Source organism: Thamnophis sirtalis, unplaced genomic scaffold (genome assembly GCF_051295495.1).
Source record: "Thamnophis sirtalis isolate CommonGarterSnake01/CBP01778 unplaced genomic scaffold, rThaSir2_p1.2 scaffold_11, whole genome shotgun sequence".
In the NCBI taxonomy this organism is placed as follows: Eukaryota; Metazoa; Chordata; class Lepidosauria; order Squamata; family Natricidae; genus Thamnophis; species Thamnophis sirtalis.
Genome location: NW_028261391.1, coordinates 30409128 through 30424737, shown reverse-complemented (window position 1 = coordinate 30424737; position 15610 = coordinate 30409128). Strand labels below are relative to the sequence as shown.

General features: G+C 36.1%; 1 protein-coding gene across 1 annotated transcript in view; it reads right to left on the bottom strand.

Moving 5' to 3' along the window:
• DNER (delta/notch like EGF repeat containing) overlaps positions 1–13607 on the bottom strand; it is a 132937-nt gene extending 119330 nt beyond the window's left edge. The window contains exon 1 of the mRNA XM_087725450.1: positions 13221–13607. Coding sequence (XP_087581576.1) covers positions 13221–13478 — 258 coding nt within the window. The 5' untranslated portion in view covers positions 13479–13607. The remainder of the gene's footprint in view (positions 1–13220) is intronic.
• Between the last annotated feature and the right edge of the window lie 2003 nt (positions 13608–15610).

Genomic DNA, 15610 nt, shown 5'->3' with positions numbered 1-15610 from the left:
GAGGGGGGTATGGTATTTGGGTGGGGGAAATAATCTGTACAGGAGGACTGTTAATTGGGAGTTGTTCTCACCATTCGTTTGTGCATGTGGTAGGAGGGGAGTTTCCCACCAAGGCCAACTGTCCAGCATTCCAACTTGATGATGATGTTTGAAGATGTTTCCTACCTGACAGTTGTGGTGATATATGATTGGACTGTGGACTGGGGTACCAAGGGGAGGGGAATGAATCATGTATGATATTTATTGCTTTCGCATTCTTTTGCTCAGATCCAGCTTTGCTTTGCTTCTCATCGTTTATAATCAGTAAAAGTACACTTAATTCTGAAACATGTAGTTGAGTGGTTTCTTTCTTGGTTATTAAGTGAAGGAGCCGTGACAATGTCCATTTAAGTGGATGACTTCTGTCTGAATTTGCATTGTGGGAATGAAGCTCTCTTGGTCTTGTTAGATCTATCAGCACCTTTTTATATCTTTCAGCAGGATATTCTCCTGGACTGCCTATAAGATTTAGGAGTGAGGGGAAAAAAATCTGAAGCATTTATTTTAAAAACCTGTTTATTTCTGTGGCATCAAGTAGAAAGTAGAAAGACAAAATGATAAGTTGATAATGAACTGAAGCAATTAGAATCAATATATAAGCATAACTTAAACTTGGAATTAGGACAAAAGTTTAAAACAATTTGTAATAAATTGGACCTAATTTATAAGACATTGAATTTTATTAAAGGGAATATTTTGAGAAAGGTAGTAAATTACTTAGCATCTTCAAATATGAAAAGAACAAGAGGAAATAATGATTATTATTTCTATTTGAAATGTAAGGTATATGTTTCAATCATAGAGGAAATTATAAATCGATTCTTAATGCAGGCATTAAATCTGGAGAAGAGTACTTAAAAACAACGCAGACTGGGAAATGTTCAGATCAACAAAATCCAGTAACAAAAGATGAAACAAAAGAAGTAACACAGATATTGAAATTGAAAAAATCCTCAGGACCAGATGGCTTTTCTAAAATATATTGTAAGATCTTCCAAGAAATCTTGATCAAACAGTTAACCCGGGTAATGAATGAGATACAACAAGGTCAAGTACTCTTCTCTTTAATTTTACTGGCATCAGAAGTATGGCAGGGAAGAGATGACAAGAAAAAGAAATTTCAAGAATTAAACTGGCAAATTAAGAAAGCAAATTAAACTTGCATATTGATAATTATACTTACAATTAATTAACCATCCAAGGGGTTCCTGAGATTTTATATATTCAGCAGTACAATTCAGTATCATATTAAATTTATAAGATTCAGATAATCACACAGTATTTATCTGAAGTAAAAGCCAATATAATTCTGAAGAAGTATGTTGTGGTCTATTTTCTCAAGTGACTCACTGAACTCTGTGTATATCCACATCATTTCCTTGGTCCACTAATTTATCACATCATCAAAGAAGGCAATAAGGTTTGTTTAGCATGACCTGCTTTTAATAAACCCAAACCCTGGCTTCTGGTAATCACTTTGTTCATTTCTAGGTGATCATAAATCCTCTGCTTGATTATCTTTTCCAGAATTTTACCAACACTTGATATCAATCTGATTGGTGTGTATTTCCTGGTTTTCTTTTTTTCCCTTTCTGAAAATTGAAACCATATCAGATAATGGAGAGACTAACTTGTATAGATTTTAAGACTTATTTCTTAATAAACAAAGATGGAATCTTTCAAGATTTTCTTCAAAACAGTCCCAATTACCCAGGGGTTTCAAAATCTTCAAATAAAAAGCACAATTCAAAAGGATTTACAAAAACAAGGCAGAATATTTCTTTATATAGATATAAATGACTGTCGCTCTGGCTAAAAATATTCTGGGTGGTAAAGTTTAAGTTTGAAAATAAATCACAATATAAATAGTTAATAAAACATACAACACACACTCTAAAAATATGCCAGCTGAAAATCTCAAATTAATATAAATCACTTTGACTTCACTAACTTCCTATCCTCCATACAGGGACAAACAGCCTGGTCTTCAGCACCTTCCAAAACAGGGATCCACAACCCCTGGGTACACGGCCTGGTACCAGTCCGTGGTCCATTGGGACCCAAGTCGCACAATCACTGGGCAAGTGCACAAAGTTCCATTTGTGCAAGCAACAGGTGCATGCACAAACCCATTCTCTCTTTACCCCCACCACTGCCAGGGCTGATCTGTGGAGCTGGAAAGGTTGGGAACCATGTTCCAGAAGAAAAGCAGGATTGCGGCCAATTTGACCTTAAATAGTATGGTGTCTCAAAGGGCAAGATCCACTTTCTGCAAGAGGTCATTCTGTAACTATAACCTTTCCCCTACAGCTTGAACTAATAAGACAGATAGACAGAGAGCCAGGAAGAATGCCTTGAGAGATAGGAGAAAGAAATGTGACCAAGACAATGATCAGATAAAAGAACTTGAATCTAGGACAATAATGTAACATGTCCCTAGTTCACTTACAGAAAAAGGGTGTCAGCCCTGAAGCCATTTTGAAGCCATTTTGAGACTTCAGGGTTGCCACACTGGAGCTGAGGGATAGGGTGGGAGGAGTAGAGATAGCTGGGGTTTTATAGTCTAAACAAAATACTTTCTCCTGGAAACCAAGGACATTCCCACAGGTGGCCAGAGAGTGAGAAGGAGTGAAGTTACCACACAACCGGCCAGCACCTTGATTGGTGTCTGATTGTTTGGGAAAGGGGGAAAACTTTTACTTTTAATTAGGTGAAAACTGCTGGAACCTTCTGAGTGGTTTTCACCTGAACTGTGCCAATATGATATATCCAATAAAACTATTTGAGGAATCTACCTGCCTCGGAGTTTTATTTGCTATGGGTGTTTTACTTGTAACCCTGACATTGGGGAGAGATAAAATATATTCAGATTTGTATGATTCTTTTACTATAGCTTTACAATAATAACGTTGGTTCACATTGTTTCCTAATCTGATTTACCTTGAAGAATTGATAAACTCAGGTAGAGATGTGACTGAATTTGAAAAATGTATAATATAAAACCCAGAACAACTCTTGTAGCTTTTTACAAATGGTTATTGAAATACAACTGAAAAATTAACCAAGTTAAAGGCTGCATAACTAATTGGATGCAGCGTCTAAATAAGATAACTGATACGCGATCATAAAAAGTTCAATGGAAGGCAAATATTCCTAAGTAACATATTTATGAAAAGGACAGAAGATACTTTATTGTTACTCTGGTGCCCACTGCCAAAACAGGTGATTCATTCTTTAAAAATGGCCAGAAATGCAGTAGGTTGGATTTTTCCTCATATTTGATGCAACATTACGAAAGACTTTATTAAAGAATAAAATAAACCTTAAAAATGAATTATCTTTCTTTCCAGTTGTTTTTCTGGTAAATGTCACCAAACTTTACATTCCTACATTGGCTCTGTATATGATAATAACTGCCAATATACTTTATGCCTCTTATTGGAAATCACATTCTCTCTTTAGAAGAATGGCAACATAAAATGTTCAAATGTTTCAGAAGTTTGAAGAATAAATCTGATACATAATTTAATTCAACTTGGAATCCACTCGTGGGTTATAATTCCCATTTAGAGACTCCCTGCACCTGACGTTTGTCTTTTTCTTAACAGAAGTCTTTTGTTAATACATTAGCTCCAGGGGAGGCCAACCTGCAGCTTTTAAGCTTTTTGAAGCCAAGACTCTAGCACAATGATTATATGATGCACAGCTAAGACCACCTTCCAACTCTGCATCACTGAAACTTGTCCAATCTAGACTTCTAAGAGCAATTTTTCAAATTCCCCACTGCGTTACTAATACAATGTTACACGTCGAAGCTGAAATTACAAGAGCGGAAACCTCAATAGGGCAGGTTATGTTAAATTATTGGCTGAGATTTTTTTCCCCCCTAGGCTTATTCCTCCTGGTATTATCAGGTAGATTCCAAACCAGGTGAAAGTGGGTAGTTCACAACAAGAATTTATTCCTATGGCTTTTACCTTGTTACTTTTTCTCTATTTGGGTTATAAGCAAATAACAATGACAATTAGACAGGATCTGTTTTACAAAGCCTATCACACTGGGGCAGGCTATACTCCATAGTTTCACACAACTGACTATACACGATGCCACCAGTATTGCTGGAAGGAAGTAGTCTTTTTATTAAAAAAACAGCATTAATTTTACATAAAAAGATAGAGGCAGTTTGGTAGTGGTTAAAGCACTAGACTAGTAACCGGGAGACTGTGATTTCTAGTCCTGCCTTAAGCACAAAGTTCTTTGTCATCCCTGAGAAGGACACAATGGCAAAACTATTCTGAAAAAACATTAGCTCTTTGATATAATCCAGACAAGCACAACCATGAGTATTAACTCTACATTTATTGAAAGATTACATGAATAGTATCTTGCCAGACTGAAAGTATTTCCACCCTGCTTTAGTTTTTCTCCAGAAAAGTAGGCCAAGTTATTTCTAAAACACTTTTCACATCTCCTCTCTTTAGCCTCCTTATAGACTGAGAAATCTTTTACATGTCACTTGTCCAGCTCATGTCTCCCAAAGTCATTCCTGGATACCTTATAAAACCTTGACAAGAAAACTGCAGACACTAATTCAGGTAGTCACTAGGAGACAAAAACTGACCTGAAGGCACCCCTCCTCCCCATTACTAAAACATAAAAGTATTATAGTAAATGCAAAACAAATCAAATAATTATATCTTTTTCTTTTTTTCTTTTTTTTTAAATATATATTTTATTCATTTTCACATTCCATTTTACAGTCACTTATATACTGGATATTTGCTATAAGAAAAGAAATAAAATAAAATAAAAAAGAAAACACAACTCATCATCATTCACAACCCCACCTGACACTTCCATCCTCCATACACCCCATCTTCCCCCTCCAACTTTCCTTTCCTCCCTCTAACACTCCCCTTCCCTACTTCCCTTTCCCCTCAAACCTTCCTTTCTCCCCTTCCTCCTAGCATTCCCCTTACGCCCTCCTTACATTCCCCTTACTCCTTCCTTACTCCTCCCTCTTCTTTCCCTCTACCTCTCCCCTTGGTGTGTTCCTTTATTCAGCTCTTATTTATTAATATTGAACTATAATATGATAAAAAATAAAGAATAAAAAAAAAAATAAACCAAGGAAAAAAAATATAAAGAAAGAAAAGAAAAAAGAAAGAACAACCGTATACAAGTGCATTCTTCTTATTATTGAAACTATATTAGCACCCACCCACCCACCCCCCATAGATCCCCATCCCTAATCCCCCCGACTTCCCAGGGCCCACACCTGGCACTGCCCTCTGTCAAACCCCTTCTAAAGTATCTTATGATCGTATGAATTAAAAATAAAAGTGATATAAAAAAAAAGATAAAAAGAAATTACAAATTATAAAAAGGAAAAGAAATCATTTTCTTTTCAAAATATATTTTAATACGAGTTTGTTTGCTATTTTTCATTTTTTATAAAAAGGGTATTTTACACACACAAAAAATAGTAAACCTGCAACATACTGTACAATGTTATAAAGAATAAATACAAAAGGTAAAATGAGTAAAATGTAAAGACACTATTAAAGAAGTCCAAAAGTTGTTCATAATTTTTACATACTTACACACACAGACACACACACACAGAGGGGGGAAGGAGAGAGAGAGAGAGAGAGAGAGAGAGAGAGAGAGAGAGAGAGAGAGAGAGAGAGAGAGAGAGAGAGAGAGAGAGAGAGAGAGAGAGAGAGAGAGAGAGAGAGAGAGAGAGAGAGAGGGAGAGAGAGTTTTAAGAATTGAAAAAATACCATATACCTGTGTATATACAGAGTCACTTATGTGAAATGGGCAGCTGCATAAATTTATCTCACATAATTCTCTTCCCATTCAATATATGGCCAAACTGCAAATAGGAGAATGGGAAGAAACCAACTACATTGCTTAAGTATCAGTTTGTTTGAATAATGTTGAATTAAACACATTTCTAATGGCAATTTAAGAAAGGAGTGCTGTTTTGAATTTTCTTTCTTGTTCAGACTTTCCTTTTCCTTGATTTTCCCATCAGATTCCTGAGTTAATTAAAATCAATATTTTACATCAATTCATTATTTACTCTTCTGGAGGGAAGAATTTAAAAAAATTCTAGGTTTAGACGAGAATCTCTGTTGAACCAACTGACTTTAATTTCCAAATCCTGAGAATCACATACCATTTCCAATTCAAGTGAAAAAAAACTTGAATCTTCAGTATTCAGAATTATCAAATAATAAAATCTCTTACTCTATGTAAGTGCAATTCTCAATAAGAACGTTTGCTTTTCCTTGCAAAGTAGCTTTGCATATTGCATCAAAAATATTTTTTTTAATTGCCAAGTCATCCAATGGGGTCAATTAAATGATCCTCTGAATTATAGCCAAGGACTTCCAATAAAGATAGTACTCAATCATAAGGAGCCATTTCTATATACAGAAGGGATGGAATGAGAAAGTCAAAAATCATTACATCCTTTTTTTAAAAATGCATTAAAAGGCTTTTATTTCAGGCTTAACATAAGAAAAACAGCCAGTACTTTGGCAACTTTTAGTAACAGATTACTAAAGATTTATCTAGAATTAGAAAGATTAATAGAAATGAAATATGCAATATCTTGTGGTACAGAAGGACAGAATAATGGAATTACAGCCTATCTTGCTCTCGCTCTCTGCCTCTCCATCCGTGTAAAATTATATTTTATAGAATCTTCAGTCATCTGTGTTTTATAATTTAGGAATTTAATGTATTTGATTTTTGTAATGTTATATTTTTATATTAATGAAACTTTGAAGAAACAGCAGTCGAAACATGAAATAAAAAATCCTATCTGTTTGAGCCATTAGTTGAAATTTGGACAAAAGTAATTGTGTCCAAGGTAAATGTACTGACAACGAGAAGAATATCAGTGCTACTAACAGTTTTTACAAGATCATGAATAATAATGGAAGTTGAGTAATGGCTTGGAAAATCTGACATACAATTTTCATTGTTTAGGAAGTAAAAACAATCTCAGTGGTTCAACACAGGAGAAAATAAATAGCAAAACAAAAATACTAGAAAAAGAGAGAGATAACGTGAAGAAAAGACTGAAACAGTCAGAAAACAGGAAAGAGAATGTCACGAACCAATGATATTGTAAGGTTATTTAGAAGCCCAGAGCCCTTATCTGCTGAAAAAACATGACATCCCTCAGACTTAGCAAATCCACTTCACCACGTATATAAATAAATGTAGAAATAAACATTGCCACCTTTAAAAGACCACTCCACAAAATCATTATAATCAACATTCTGAAATGACATAACTGCAGTAAAGGAATAAACAGATAAAATATTAGTTATATAAGAGATTAAAAGAGTACATTAAACATTTGATTGCTACAGTAAATGGCAAGATATTTGTAACGCAAGAACAGAAAACATGGAAAATATTAAACTGAGTAAATAACATTTAGGAAAATCTTTTTAAGAATCAATAAGGGGAGAAAATAGTATGCTTTATTTAAGGTTAGACAAGGAAATTGGAACCTTTATAGTACTAAACCTTGTAATAATCTTGAATTGGGCAAAATCAGGCATTATAGGGCAACAATTTTCAAACCAAGATACTTTAAGTGGGCTAACTTACAGAATGTACTCAAAATCCAGGATGACTACTGAGGAATGAAACTTGGCAAAGCTGTGGCTGCTTGAATGCCATTGGCTGCTACTTATGCTACGAGTGCCTGCTGCAGTCATGGGATCTTCATTTTCAATGTCCCATGACAGTTTTCCAGCAGTTTCACAATCCCTCACTCCTTTCCACTCAGCAGCAACCACTTGCCTGATGGCTGGCAAAGAAAGGGGCAGGAGGGGAAGGGGGTTTCCAATGCTCCCTGCCAGATTCTTACAAGGAAATTCAATGGGGAAGCCAGCAGGAAGTTGGAAGTTGCTCTTGCTACCACTGATTTTTTTTTTATCCACTCTTGACCATCCTGCTTCTTTCTTTAAGTAAAGAAATGTCTCTGAAATGATGGCCCAATGGGGGCATGAGCAGCCTAGTATAATCTGCAAATGAACTTATAAGTAACAAAATAGGTTTGAGGCAAACTTCAGAGACAACAAATCAGGCATAAATGTAAATGTTTTCTTCAAGTCAAGCTCAGTTTTTGGTAAGGTAATTTTATGTAAAAAACCATAGTATGAAAATGGTTACTGCTGGCTTCTGAATTATTTTTTAACCTTCCCTACAGCCCTTGCTATCTCTTGTGATCTCTTAGCCAAATAATAACCAGGCCAAATTTTGCTCATCTCCTGCTGTCAGGCGCAAAACATTCAAGTCCACATATGGTGATTCAATTCATTTTGCCATGACTTAATATTGTCCAAGTTTCAATTCCAATTTTGAGCTCTTTAGTAATGTATATCTTTTGTAATGTGCTGGAGTTATCCTTGCACCATATAGATGTATCTTAATAAAGTGGTATGTTTTGTTAATATGTTTTAGAATTAGATTACTAAGAAGAATTTTGGTTTCATTTCAAATTGGATGGCTAAATTTCTCTGGATAATCTGTAAATTCCTTTGAGGTACTTTTGAAATTTGTTTTACATGTTCACTACATAGAATGAAATGTTTTTTGTGTCTTATGACATTTCCAACATTTATTACTATACGTATTTCCTGATGATTATTAATGGAATTATATAACTATTATAAAATATGTTATATGTTTTCCCTAATATTATAATTTAGGGTAGATTTAGGGTAGATTTTATGCCATTGTTCCATAATTGCTCCCATCATTGTGCTATAACTTGTTTCTTTACACTATTGCATCCATTTTATCATGCATTTTTTTATTTATTCCATCCCACTATCATAATTGAACAAAAATTTATGTATCCATTCTAGTAAATGTTCTGAATCTATGGCCCTCCCTCATTTTTTACATCTGTTTTTATTCTTCCAACAATTTGTAGATCACCAAACATAATATATTCCCCCCTACAAGATAGAATCCTTACCTGCTCAAAAATTGCTTTATCTATTGGTTTAAAGCAGACATTTTAAACTTCATGTTTTATGTGACCAATATCCATTCTAAAAATGAATGAATTGGTGAAGTGCATAATAAATATGATTCATATGATACTGTATAAGCAATACTGATTACTCAATATATAGTATTAGGTTGTCTATGATGTAAGATAAAGCATGTATTTCATTATATTACTGATATGATAGTAGGAATAATAGAAAAATGAAAATGATTCTTAGAGAAAAATAAATTAGAAAATAGAACACTAAAACACTTTGATGTATTTTTTTTTTGTTAATAATTTCCTTACAAAGCTTTTCTCAAGGCCTTTCAACAACTATGAATACAGGAAGGCAAATCATAGTCTTTGAAACTCTCAAAGTATTTCTTGAAGCAAACAATTTACAGAGTAATGACCTGTAAATTATGCAAAGCAGCCTTTTCAATGGATTCAATAGACTTTTTGAGTACTTTAAAAAGAAAGAACCTTTTCTAAGCATTTATATAGCTCATGATGCATAAATAGAAGGACACTTTATTTGCCATAAAGACAATCTGAACTGCTTAGTTTTACACCTAACTCTTAAGGGCATCCTTTCAAAATCACATTCAGAGGTTAATTAACATTGGCAGACATAGAAAACATCATAAACATGCTGATCTACATGTTCAAACATTAAGTTAAGGGAAAGATGGGAAAACGTGAATATGTATTTTAAAAACACAAAATAATTCAAATATATTTAATATTTTTATAATCAAACTATGAAGAGTGGAAAACAAATCTTTCTTACTTAGCATTTCAGTAAAAACAAAAATTAGTTTACAACCAATTTGATCTACCCATATACTAGAAATTTAGTTTCTCATCCATGGTCATTCCTTCTTGGTCTTGATTCAGTATGCTGGTTTTCAATCTTTTCTCAAAATCACAGGCCTAGATGCAAATATTTGGGGAGGTGGATAATGCAACAAAAAGCATTTCTGGGGTTATCTACAATTGTATTCAATAATCCTAAAAATCATATGTTTGCTTTATCTATTGGTTTAAAGCAGACATTTTACACTTCATGTTTTATGTCACCAATATCCATTCTAAAAATGAATGAATTGGTGAAGTGCATACTAAATATGATTCATATGATACTGCATAAGCAATACTGATTACTCAATATATAGTATTAGGTTGTCTATGATATAATATAAAGCACGTATTTCATTATAAGTTTTAAGTTTCATGGAGTGCCTGGTAGAAGGAACGCTTTTAGAATTACTTCCAAATCTAGTAAGAAAGCTTCCACCATCTGAAAAGTGGCTCCACATATCAAGGTGGAAGAAACTCATTAGACTAATTTGGAGAGAGTCCCTTTCCCAGCCTTCCCAAACTCACAGGTTTATTATGAAGAAAATGAAAGAGGGAAATCTGTATATATTGTCATGAGCTCCAGTACGGCTAATAAATAAAATTGTAATTGTGTCTTTGTTGGGAAATAGGAAAATACAAAAACAAAAATCATGGAGGTCAACAAGCTGGGCAGAAATGTCAACACCATGGGGAAGTTATGATCAAGAACTGTTACTCCAGAAAGAGGAAGGTCCATTAAAAAGCAATTTATTTTTCTTAAAGATCAACAAGATACCTTTAAAATATAATAATCAACTTGTCTGATATCTCCTTTCAAACTGGATCCAATTCTACTTCTGCTACCATAGCCTATACCTTTATCTTCCCTTTATTGTTTTCTTTGAAAATCTTGGAGAAGAACAAGCTCTCAATTGTAAACAAAAGTTCTTCTAAGAAGGCCTATAGCTATATTGGTGGCTCTGTAGTGTTTCCAATGGCCTCACATACAGCATCTTCTTCAACCTGCCCTCTGGTCAAGGGGACATGAATGCTTCACTGGGAAAATGAACCTTTTTGTTTTGCAGGAAACCTTGAGTATCCATTGTGAAACAAATTGACTTGATAATTCAGTTTTCTAATAGTACAGAAAATCAATCCAATTTGATCAAATCAGTCATAATCTTGCAACAAAATGTAAAAGAATTTAAATATACTTATTTTTCAATGATTTCATGCAATAACATTTAGGATTAATTACATAAAAGTGTACAATAATGAGAATTGAACAAAGTGGATATAAATGGCTAAAACGTATCTCAGGTTGCCATTCTTTCTTCTCTAGACATTACACTTTACTGGTATTTAAAATAGCAATTTACCTTTGTTAATTCCAGAAGGCAGAACAATTCATACAACACTCTCTTTCTTCCAACACAGAAGGAAACCTAGGAACAGTCAACACCTAATTTACAAGATTCACTTGGTTTAAAAGAGTTCCATTTATTTCTCCTCAGTTTGATCCAGCCTCCCACAAACTTGCACTGCAGAAAGTGGGGCACTGTGACATAAAATGCAGAACTTCTTTTTCCCAAGTTCTTTCATAAAGTCTTTAATTTTCAGTATTTCACACAGTAGCCTTTTGTTCTTTTCTTATCCCTGTATTCATAAATGCAACATCTTACGTAATATTGGGGTGGAGGGGGGGGGGAGAAAGAAAAAGATTACAAACCTTTTTGCCATGTTAAAAATATTCAGTAAACTTAGCGTGGTAAAAATAGCATCACTGATTAGCAACCTATACTTAGGCATAATTATGCAGAAGTAAAAGCCATTAGTTTTATGAGATTATTTCCAGGTAAACATGAAATGTAGTCCATTGCAGCCTTATTCTATAACCAAATTCATTATCACCACCACCACCACCATCATCATTCTATTTCTCTTCCTCTTCCTCCTCTTCATCTTTTTTCTTCATCAGAAAGAATGAAAGACAAATATCAATGCACCATTTTAAAGACTACACCAAACTGGATAGGCATAACATTTCATAACAGATGTTAGCAAAAGTTTAATATTTTTCATACTAAAACATAATTGAGGGGAGGGAAATAGCAGTTCTAGTTGTTTTACTTACCTATTTTAATTCCAATGAAAATGGGAAACCATATATTACCCAAAGTCTGTGAACAAGCCCTCATTTGGCTCTTAGTGACAAAAATTACTAGCATATTAATCACTAGGGGGAAAAATATGTATATGAAAGTACCAAGACCCCGATGGAAAACATCATTAAGCTCTAAAATACTTTTAACCTTGAGCAGAAAAGAATCCTGTCAACCAACAATTTGCAATACTGTATCCTGGAAGGCACTTCTGCAACTGTCATTCTAACACCCCTCCCAGGCAGCAGCATTCAAGCAGCTCAAAAGGAAGACTCCAAATTGGCATCTTCGGTGGCATCTCTTAGAAATACAAGGCTGCCTTCACATAAATGCTTAACCTGATTACTTAATTAACCCATTTTCTGATTCACAGGGCACAATTAATCATAAAGTGAGTCCAGAGTTTGCATAATATGAAAAGCCATATAAAAATAATAACCAAGATTACACTAAACCACACTTAGACCGGATTTAAAAGAAAATCTTTAGTTAAAGTGGTGCAAAATCATTTACATAGGAAGGGTGCTCATATGGAAAGGCTTTTGGTGAAGGCACAGAATATGCCCTTCAAGTTCAGCACTTCAAGCCTTTGCCCTTGTTAGCGCCCATGTGTGAAGGCCACGGGACTCGGTTCCCACAGAGAGGTCTGGCTCGGTGCGTGTACAGATGAGCGATCCGTCACAAGAAAGGGGCCACGGTGGATGATTCCACAAAAGAGTCGCGTGCCCCGACTCGGAGGTAGAAACCGAAATGAGAGCGGTCGGATAAGGATTCTGCATCAAAGGAACTCAAATCACTCTTAGGGACCAGTGCAAAGCAGCGCAGAGCCACCGCCTGGAGAGCGACCGCCAAGGAAGATCACGGTTGCGGAGCGAACCAAAATCACTACGCGATCTACGGGGTGGACGAGATGGGGCGGGGGGGGGGGGAGAGGGAAGGTTGATGGGAAAGATGGAAGGAGGAAGAATCCGCGAAAGCAACGGGCCGATGGAGTCCAAGGCGCGGGGGCGGCAGATGGACACCAAAAGACGCCCGAGAGAGAAGCCTAAGAAGGCGGAGATGAACGAGGACAGGCGAGCGCTTTGCAAGGGTCGGACTGATGGATCGCAAGGTCCCCCAAGGGAAGGCGCCCGACTCCCCGGGCTTACCTGGCATTCGGTGCCGGTGACCCCCGAGCGACAGAGGCAGCTATAAGCAGGCTGAGGCGAAAGAAAAAGCAACGGCAGGCGGTGGGGCGCGGCGGGCAGTTTGGCTAAGACCGGCGTGCAGGTGCCGTTGTTCTTGCAGGGCTGGCTTAGGCAGGGGTCCGCCACGCTCTCCAGGGACGAGGCGGTGGGCCCGGCGAAGGAGGCGCGGCGCTGGGCCAAACAGAGCAGCATCAAGAGGAGCGGGACGGCACGAGACATAATGGCGCGGGCCGCCCCGGGAACCAAAGCAAAGAGCGCGCCCGGCTCGGTGCTCCGGGTACCAGCAAGAAGGAAAGGCTGAGGAGACGGCAGAGCTTACAGCGGCTTCCCAGCTCTGACAACGTGCGGGCGGAGACTGGGGAGGGAGTGGTCGGGCATGGCCACACGTCAGCGCCAGTGACCGACAGAGGGCGCTGCTGGGACTTTGGCGCTGGGAGCCCACGGACTGGAAGAGGGGCGCAGCTGGCCGGCCAAGGACAGGGAGGCGAACTCCCGGAGCGAAGAGGAGAAGGCGAAAGCCATAAATGGCAGCACACGCGCGCTGGGCAGCCTGCGAAAAACGGGGCTGGTCGTAGGGAGAGGTCGTAGTTATAGGGCGAGGAGAGGGATGGGTGGTCGGGAACAGCCTAGTGGACCAGAATCTTCACACAGACGCTGATTTGGTTACCATAGGCCTCCCTGGAATCTTAGCCGACCTCGCAAATGTAATCCCCTAACCTGCCCTGAGCTTTTGGGATGGACACCGGGCAAAATGAATTAGCTATCATACCTTCAAAAATTTTGATGACCCATAGTCGAAAAGAATAATCATGCTAAAAATGAAATTGCCTAATCACAGTATGATACACAGTTAATCAACATAATGCCTTTTTAAAATTGATAACATATTGGGGGGGGGATAGGGATAAAAGAGGGAGGACAAAACCAGTAATATAACCCATTCATTTTTTAAAAAATCATTATTATTCCTTGATCTCACAATATTATAATGCATTGATAAAGAACAGTCAGATAGTCACATATTGTTTCGAGTAAATTTATTTATTAAATGTATATACTACCCATCTTACTGTCTGGGGCAATACTAAGTGATTGCACAGCATTGTAATGCTGTCCAAAAATATGCTGTGCTTATAATTAGAAAATCCATGTTCATTGTATGATGACAAAAAACTAAAATTTTGGGATATAATAACATATTTCTGAATATTAAGTCAAAATCTAGTAATGGTGAAAAAAAGTTATTATCATTTTCATAAATCCTGTTCATCATTCTACATTTCTAACATATCAAATTAACTTGCACACATCTTTAAACAGATGTCTAATAATGGGGAAACCTCTTGAATCGGTTTCATTATGAGATCATTAAGGCCTTTCATTTTTTGTTCGTTTTTGTGGGATTTTCCGAGACTTTATTCCAAAGTTCTTCGAAATAATTAATGGACACATTAATTAATAGGAGAGAATATAATAAGTATATAATAAAATAAGTGGTTCAGAGTTGAACAGTGAAATTCTTGATTTTCTCTTAGTTTTGTTGTTTGTTTGCAGACATTTTATTACTAAATTAGGTAACATTAGTGCACAACATCAGCTGACAGATACATTAACTGTACAATTGTCTATTTAAAACCGTACAGATTTCAGTTCATACAAAATTCATTTCTGGGCAGAAATAATTCAAGAGTGTTATTTGTTCTGATGTATCTGGATTAAATTATGAAATCAGATGAAGTTTTAATTGAATATAATCAGTGGATTCGTCAGTTTTGAGCATCCCAGATTCTTCATAAACTATTAGTTTTTAAAACTTGAACTAAGCACTTTTCATAATGTAAAAAGGGGTGATATAGTAGCTATCTAACTGTATCCAGGATGTTTTGGGGTATGATTACAGTATTTGAATCCCATGGAGAATTTTAAAGTATTGTGCCCATGTGTAGTAAATTAATATGCCCATTTGTAACTATTATACTGACATAAGTTAAAACTCCTCTCATATAATGATGACTCTGATTTAGATAAACAAAAAATAGGGATTTACTCTTCTCATTAAAAACATTCTTAATAATTATCAATATATCTGAAAGGCACTGGATTTCCTCAAATTACATTTATCATTCTGGAAATATTATTCATTTTGTAATGTTTAGCATTCTCCATAATTTTGAGATCTCCAGAAACCACATTTCTGGATTTTTCCTTATTTCTCATACCAGTAAAATATGTATAGTAAATAATTTATAATGGCTTGCCAACTTATTTCTTAGGTAAGAGAAATAACATACCATCTTCTAAGCAAATGTATTTTCCCAATGTAGATTCTTCTCTAACCAAAACAGTTCTTT